A 9,094-nucleotide genomic window follows, 5' to 3' on the forward strand; every position below is an offset into this window, starting at 1 on the left:
AAAGTAAGAAAGAGATAGAAAGAAAAAAGTTTTTAAAATATTGTTAGTGGAGAATGAATCTTATCTCATAAAAAGTAAAAGAATTGTTAGAATTAAAAAGCTCATATTTTTCAGATACAAACTAAGAAGAAAAGAATTCATATTTTTCAGGAACCAAAGATAAAAAAAAAACTACTTCCTCCGTCCCAACTAAATTGATACATAACTTTTGGGCACTAAGATTAAGAAATTGTGTTGAAAATAGGAGAGAGGAGTAAAGTAAAAGTGATTGGATATTTTGTTTTTTTGTTAAAAAAAGAAATAACTCAACTTAGTTGAGACATTTCAAAGAGAAATATGACTCAACCTAGTTGAGACGGAGAAAGTATTTAGTAATTTATCTGTTGCATGACTCTACACTAATATAATAATATTATTACTTTAATTGCTTCTTAATAAATTCAAAGAAAGTCACTAATAGCAACTTAATTTTGTTAAATTTTATATGTATGAATCACGATATAGCATTGCAATTAATTATTTATCTATTTCCTATTTTTTATAGGGTTAAACCCTTTTGTAATTACATTGATAATATTAATTTTAATTGTTTTTAATTTGAACATAATTGCTACTTTTGTTGGAGTAATTTATTGTATTTTTTTAGAATTTTTTCTATATAAATAGAGACTGAATATAATCAAAATAATTTTTTGTATCATCTTAATATAATTAGCTAGGTTTGTGTTAAAATAACAACCCTTCTTAAAATGACACCGTGACACCGCTTATACAACAATAATATAAACGCTACACAGCAATATTACAAACACTACACAGCAATCTATAGATTGTTGTATAGTGTGTCGGATATTGCTGGACAAGAAATATTGATGGATAAAGACCAGCAAATTGCTGACCGTCTTTTTCCAGATTTTTTTTATTTTTTTTGCCACATGGCAGCATATTATTCGCCCACGTGTACAAATGATTGACTAGGAATGGTAATATGATGTTATTTTAAGGGGTGGTGGCACCCTAACATGCCCCTAATTAGCTATCTTCATATTTTAAAATAACATATATAATTAACTACCAAATTATTTAATATATAAAGTATCACTCTATTTTATAAATAAAAAACAATTACTATTAGTTCAAACTTAATTAAACACTATGTGGAGTGTGAAAGCTTATATTGCGTGTGTATTAAATATAGGAACTTAAAAAATATTATTCCCTTGAGTCATATTTTTTTTTTAGAATATCTCACTAAATTGAGTTATTTTCTTTATTTACAAAAAAAAAATTTAACATTTAATCACTTTTACTCTATCCCATCATCTACATTATTCTCTTACTATATCCAAAAGAAAAGGATCGAAATCCGTCAAGCTAAGTAGCTAGCAGTAGTAAAGAATAGAAAGATACTCTAATATACTACTCCCTTCGTCCCGGCTAAGATGACACATTGCTTAGCCGGCACGGGATTTTAGGAGTTATTTGTTAAAGTGTTTAATTGGAGAGAGAAGGAGAATGTAAGTATTAAAGTAGAGAGATAAAAGAAGATGAATATTTTAATAGGAGTGAGAAAAAATAGTTGAGTGTATTAATTAGAAAGACAAAGTTACCAAAAAAGGAAATGTGTCATCTTAGTTAGGACAAACTAAAAAGAAAAATGGATCATCTTAAAGAGGGAGTAATACTTGTACGAGTTTTCCATTTCTTTTAATCTACCATCATATAGATCATAATTATGATAATAAGGGATACGTTAATCAAATTTTGTAAAACAAGACTGTATATGTGTGCATTGATAATAGGGGGAGGGGGAAACAACAAGAGTCAACACCGCATCAACGCTGCATCAACTATCAACACAGCCAAGCAACCTCATAAATGGGAAGTTTGCGACTGTCACAGCAGGAAAAGAAAGAAAAATCCGTATAACCTGTTTCCCCTTTTACGCTTTTTCCCTGTTTTCGCGGATCAAAGCGTCTGTCATTTACGACTTAGGGCTCGAAAGATTCTTCAGGTCCCTTTCCTTTGAATACCATTCAGGTATGATCTTGGTGGCATGGGGATAGAGATCCTTGTACGCATTCTTGATCGTACCTTCTGCCACGGTAGTCGCAAGAGAGATATCTGCAAGCACACCATTTTGAAGTCTCAGTGCAAGAAATTGGTTATACACTCTTGAATAGTGTGAAAACCAAATGATAAGATCACCATAAGGGTTATGCAATCGTTGCCATTGCAATGCGAAAAATCACAATACCACAGAACCTCTTTACCTCTTAGGGGTTTCTTGGATTCAGATAGCTGAGTTATCATAAAAATTATGGCTGCAGCAATAGATATTGGACTCCTCCTGCAATACAACAACGATAATATAGGTCAGGCATGGGGTTAGCCATAGTCGCAAGTTGCAAATAGATTTCTGTGGAACTACTGGCAGCTAGGCAGCACGTCAAGAGCAACATACTGCTGGCAGTACAGAACTTCTCAACCAGGTAGAATAACCAAGCACTTAATGTATATGAACTAAAATGTACTAGGCCTATCATATATGTTGTACATAACCTATTGCTCAACAACATGAATATCGACACAGCTAATGAAGTTCCTACTTTTCTCTCTTCCTCCTTCAAGTTCCATAGGTTTTCACTTTCAAGAACAAAGCTCCACGTGGTTCCAAGAAAACCTTCCACACCATTTAATTTCTCTTTACATTGGAAGATTCAACCTTGGGAACAAAATGCCAGACCAACATCTTTAAACATATAAACTTCTTTATGCGAATCAGATGTCACAAAGACAGCCAAGGGTAGTTCTTATCTATGTTCCAAGTTTTCTAAATCAGTGAGCATTAATACAGAAAACGTCCACACTTAGTATATGATCTATAGTCATGTAGTCATGTATTACTTTCTTATGCACACCAATTATTGCATGCAACAGGGCAGGGTGGGTTACAAATTCAAAATAGAACAGCCATAAGATGACAAGGCCAGGCGATAGTAATGAAATAATATGAAAAATGACTTGGAATAAACAAGAATATCGTAGTACCTAATATCAAAGTTCCCTGCCTTCTGCACAGTTTCCTGTACTGCTTTTACCTCCTCATTACTCATGCCTAGATTAGAACAAAAACGCCTCTGTATGGCAGAAAAGACGACCATCATATATTAAACTAATACAAGACTTGTAGGTGAAAGTTAACAGGCTTAAAAAATGACAGTATCCACATTAGCAGCTTCTCGTAGCCTTCTTAATTCCCACTCACCAGATAATCCCCTGCATGAATCGTGCCCATCTCCATTGATGTGCCCATCTCAACCTTCAACTGTTTCACAATAAATTCTTTTGCCCGGCCAATTTCTTTCTTTGTCGCTCCAGCAACAATTGAGCATATTTCTAGTTGATACTCAGATGGTTTAGAAGACTTCATACATGGGGTAAACTTAAGTGATAGTTACCAACATGGTTTAAGTAGGGCACCTTTTACAGTGCGTGGCTTGCTTTCCTGCCTACAAGCAATATAAATGCAGCCAGCCACTAGGGCCTCCAAGTTTCTACCCCTTGTACACTTCTGATCTTCCAACCTTTTATATATTTCACTTGCACGATCCTTAAATAGAGTATGAACAATGGAAAAAGTTAACCTTTTTGGCCTCGGGCTGGTTACCAAAAATGCACAACCAAATTTGAAAATAATAAAATCATATGCCGAACTTTTCTTGCATATTAAGATATAAAAATCGATCAAGCAGTTAACATACCTTAATGGTTGTTACAAGACTTAACCTGAAAACAAGAAGAGTGCATAATGTCAGCCAAGCTCCTGCCTAACAGGTAGAGAAACTGAACTCAAGATCAAACGCACAGAAACCAAAAATCCAAAATGTACAAAACTCATGGACTTTGTTGAATGATGCTCAATTCAGAAAACAAGAACCAGCACATCGATAACACTTAATTTCCATCAATCAACTACTTAATCTTTTCATCCTTTCCAACTGCAAGACTCAGACTTTCCAGCTTTCAGATCAATCAACACAACCTCTCCTACCAATAATTCAAAATCGACCTAAGATTCACAGTCACTACAGCTGTGATTGTCAACCCCCATCGATTAATCATACTAAGACATTAGAATCAAAACAGCCTAATCAATAATTGGTCTCAATTTCACCCTAACATCTCATCAAAACCCTAAACTACTCAACCAGCAGCCACCTCAAAAACCCCCAATATCAAAACCACCCTAGAAAAATTAAATCAAACCAAAAGCAAAACACCAATCACGGACCTATCGGCCATGCTAGAAATCGTCTTAAACGCCAAGACCAGAGCCCGGTCCGGATCCCCGCCCCGATTCTGCAGGCGGGTGAGAGACATATCCACATTCGCCCCATTAGTCGCCCGCGAGATGACCGTGGAGAGCGCCGCATCTCCTAGAAGCGGGTTCACGGGTCCTCCGACACGATTCGGATCGTGGTCGCCGGAATCATCGGCGAAAGTCCGCCACTCAGACGTCTCGTCGATGGAGCGGGCTTCCAGCACGAGGCCGCACTCCGAGCAGACGGTGTCTCCCGCAGCGTGATCGCAGACCACCTCCGTGTTCTTCTTGCAGTCCGGACAATATGTGTCAGACATCATAGTGTATGAATCGAATTTTCCCCCAATTCCGATTAGGTCAACAATTGAAAATTGATGTGGGCTGGGCTGGGTGGATTGATTTACGAAGGTTCCGATCACACTCTTTCTCTCTCTGAAACGCTCTGCTCGGAGACAATGTGAGATAGAGAGAGATAGGGATATATATAGACACAGAAAGGGGGAGTCGGTAATGGAGCGGTCGCTCTTGTCGGGTCGGGTTTACAACTTTACAACTTGCAAATTGGAGGATTCATGATTCAGACACGTGGCTTCTGCCAGATATTTGGCACCTCCATATGGAGTACTGATTTTTTATATGCCTCAAAATTTTAGATTAAATAAAATACTACTCCTAATTAACATATTTTCTTCTTACAACCAAAAAATTCGAGATTTGAGCTACTTAATTTTATTGTGTGATTATAATTAAAAAATAGTATCGAATTTTATGTTCTATGATTATGAGTGGTAACATCCATCAGAGACAGAGATCAGTTTCACATCTTCAATAGTAACTTATTGATTAATTTATGGCCAAATAGGCATTAAATACACTAATTATATGCTCATTTAAGTCTTTATCATCAAATTTAAATATATTGAAACGCATATCAATTTCCCTAAATCGAGTTTTGCCTAAATTGAATTCTATTATATAAAAGAACCAAATATTTGTATGACCTACAACATCGTCGTTTGGATAAGTTAGAATGTAGTTAAAATTAGGAGTATATAGTTTTGGCCAAAAAAAACACGTGCATTAAATTCAAATTAAACTCTTTCTCCTCCCGTCTCAATTGACAACCGCAACATTTTCGCCACCCTCGAAGAAGTAGCCCCACTATTATCACCGCGTTGCTTGTGACCATCTGAGAGACATTTTACTACTTTGTTATTTAATTTTAATTTTTTCCTTTGATTTTCCGAACAAAGTGTTGGACAAAATATGTGTTGTGCTCCCTTTGCCCTATTTAAGATATAAATCTTTAGTTTGTCTCAACTAAAATATCATATTTCCATGTTTGGAATAAAGTGTATCTATTCGAATACTCCTGATCAATTAGTACCATTTCCTCTCTATTTTATTTTAATAAATAATAGGAGTACCACCTAAAATCTTGAGTTATCAAGAAAATAGTTGAACCTGCCACATCACCTCCATGTCAATTGAAATTGTTACTGGACACACCATTTGAGATTAATTTGGGAATTAATTGGGGCAGAATAGTACTCCATATTGTGTTAAACTGTGTGTACATCTATTACTTATTCTAATGAAGCCCAATTTATCAGTATTTGGGCTTTGTTTGGTCTTTAATTATAAAATTTAATTAAGACACTATGTAAGACCTCATGACTAGAATTTCGGCCCAGTTCTGAAAAAATTGCTTTTCCTTTGTACACTAATTTAATCTCCGGATATTAATTTTTGCCAGCTCGAGATCTCTTAGTACTTATGTCACTTATTGAAAAATATTTGTTTACGATACTTTATATTCAGAACTAAATTTAATAAAATTTGTCATAAAGTAATACTTCTTCCGTTCCATAGTAATAGATTCATTTTGTCATTTTGGTACGTTCCATAGTAATAGACACATTTTTTCACACCTATTTTACTCCCTCTTATTTTATTCTCTCTTCATCTCTCTACTTTTTTCATTTTCCACTTTACTCTCTCTTTACTTAACTAACTTAACACATTTTTTCTCAATAATTGGAAAAAAAAACGATACTATTACTATGGAATGAAGGGAGTAGCAATTACGTTGAAAATCATGAAAGTCTAGATCTTCCCTTTTCTATTTTTTAATATTTTAATTTTTTTTATTCTAGATCTTCTTAATTAACATCAATTACGTTGTTTGTTCTGACTTTTACTCCGTATAACTTAAGAATGCATAGATCGTCTCAAAGAATATACACATTGTTTACCGAATCAAATTAAAACTAAAACATGTCTTTTAATCATGGTCATCTATAAATTAAGACTGTAAAGTAAGAAAATAAAGTTTAATTTAATCTCACTGTGGATGCAAATGAATGACAGTAAACACTTATGTGGAAATTATTATATACAGTAATTAAAGTATGTTGGCCTTTTTATCTAATTTAACTTTTACCTTATTATTTTGGCTGCATCTTAATTGGTTTTCATTAAAATATTGCATATCAAGTTAAGATTTTCAAGCCCCAATCAGCATTGACATGCTCCCTTCTCAATTATATTATATATTATAGTTATTGTACTAAGATATGACTGAACAATCTGTCACTTTTATGTACCATACATTAAACAACTAAATTTTTTCAAGATATTTACTAAAGATTAATGTTGTTTTTGCGGTAATTTAAGAAGGCACGTGGATACAATTACGTCTTATACATAATGGTCATCAAAACTGGCTACCAATAGCCCTAATTGGGATAATGTTTGGAACCGGCCCAAATATATTTCATATAGTAATACTACATGTCAATGAACCTAATCAATTGGAAGAAAATTAATTATTAATGCAGAAGATTGATTATTGAATTTTAATTGACTTTTTTAAGCATGCTCGTAATCGGGTGTATTTTTTACGTATTTAACTACGTACATCTTACTCATATTTCCAAAAAAAGATTAACATTTTGTGATGCTAACCCACACAAAATCTATAGCAATTTTGAAAATAATATAATATTCATATTCGACGAAATTTAGAAAATAATATAATTACAAAAGCTTCTTTTTATTTTTAAAATTAACATCATATAATCTTTACAAAAACTACGTTTTATTGCTGGAAAAATAGAAATAGCGTGGTTGCAAAATTAAAAATATACAAATAGATGATATACTTATTGATCTATATATTTTTAATCAATCGCGTTAGTCTCGCATTGTTATTAAATTACATTTTCTTCTTGATGTAAGAGAGTCCAGTACTTGTTTTAATTTATGAGAGCGACATAAAATTTAATTTTCTAGAGTTAAATAATGATAAAAAAAAAAAAAAAAAAAAAAAACTCTTTGTATTTCTATATACAAACATATAATGGTGAAAGTGTTATTTTTGGATTTTGCGTAAACGAAATACTCATCCATCCTTAAAAATAAGAATTCTTTCCTTTTTGGTCCGTCCCCTAAAAATAGAAATTTTCATTTTAAGATTTTTTTTTTCTTTTTAATAAAATGGGATCCATTTTCCACTAACACATTTTTTTGTATCCCTCTCTTTATTTGACAATTTTACATTAAAACTAGTGTAATTTCAAATGTCTCTAATTTTTAGGGTACGGAGTAGGGGTTGCAAATCGTGCGTGTTGTGTCGTGACACGATAACGACACGACACGATAACAACAAACACGAACACGACCCGTTAAGAAAACTCCAAATACCAACACGAAAACGACCTGCTACCCTCAGACACGAACACGACACGAATCCATTAACGACACGAACCACTTCGGGTCAACACGACACGATAACAACAAATATATGACACGACACAATAACGACACTATAATAATAATATTATAATATATAAATATTACTTCCTCCGTCCCATTGAAGATGACTCATTTTCCTTTTTTGTTTGTCCCAATCAAGATGACTCATTACTTAAAATGGAAATCACTTTATCTCTACTTTATTCCATCTCTCTTACTTTACTCTCTCCACTTAATACACAAAATAAAGTTGCATAAAATCCCGTGCCGCCCAAGAAAGGGTCATCTTCCTTGGGACGGAGGGAGTATTTCTTATATTAAATTTTAAAATAAAAAATAATATTATAATTATTAATATTATTTCTTAACGTGTAACATGAACACGACACGAAGTTTTCGTGTCCTTATCGTGTCGACACGATAAAAATAACAAAAATAAATTAAGCATTTTTAAGGATGAAGAGAATATATTGGTAGGCATGTGATATGTTACTTATTTGAAATATGGGAATATATGAAATTGCCATATGGCTTTAGGGTCATTTAGTCCAAAAAAAAAAATGCGAATATGTGCAAAATGCAAAATGCAAAATTTGAGGATTTTTCATAATTTATTTTCGTAAACAAAAACTTTTTGGGACTAAGTGGACTCTTATTTCTATAGTATATCGATGAACAACTAAACCAACGAAGGTAGCCTCCTTTGTTCTTTGGAGTGCCCCATTCGGCAAAATGATTTGACTGATCATTTCACTCATAATGTATTATGTTGATTGATCTATCTATTATATTTTCACCTCTTATTTTCAGTTGACTCTATTTGCGAGGCCGCATGGTTTTCTGCTCGTGTAGCCTTGATAGCGCCTTGTTTGGCCTTATCTAATCATATGTCACAAATAAGACCTCCTATTTAAATATTATGACATGATAACTCACATCCAAATGATCCACCACATTTTCCCTCTATATATATCCCCAAAACAAACACAATTATCACCCCTTAATTAGCTTGTC

General features: G+C 33.4%; 1 protein-coding gene across 1 annotated transcript; it reads right to left on the reverse strand.

Moving 5' to 3' along the window:
* Nucleotides 1–1,733: 1,733 nt before the first annotated feature.
* On the reverse strand, nucleotides 1,734–4,788 carry LOC125189051 (transcription initiation factor IIB-2-like). The gene is made up of 7 exons (XM_048086221.2): nucleotides 4,295–4,788; nucleotides 3,765–3,789; nucleotides 3,484–3,613; nucleotides 3,269–3,399; nucleotides 3,052–3,140; nucleotides 2,274–2,350; nucleotides 1,734–2,124 (listed from the first exon to the last, which is right to left on the reverse strand). Exons 1-7 carry the CDS (start codon nucleotides 4,642–4,644, stop codon nucleotides 1,985–1,987), a joined length of 942 nt encoding a protein of 313 aa, XP_047942178.1. The 5' UTR covers nucleotides 4,645–4,788; the 3' UTR covers nucleotides 1,734–1,984.
* Between the last annotated feature and the right edge of the window lie 4,306 nt (nucleotides 4,789–9,094).

This window comes from Salvia hispanica, chromosome 5, assembly GCF_029641045.1.
Source record: "Salvia hispanica isolate PSC_SH4W2 chromosome 5, Shi_PSC_v1, whole genome shotgun sequence".
Lineage (NCBI taxonomy): Eukaryota > Viridiplantae > Streptophyta > Magnoliopsida > Lamiales > Lamiaceae > Salvia > Salvia hispanica.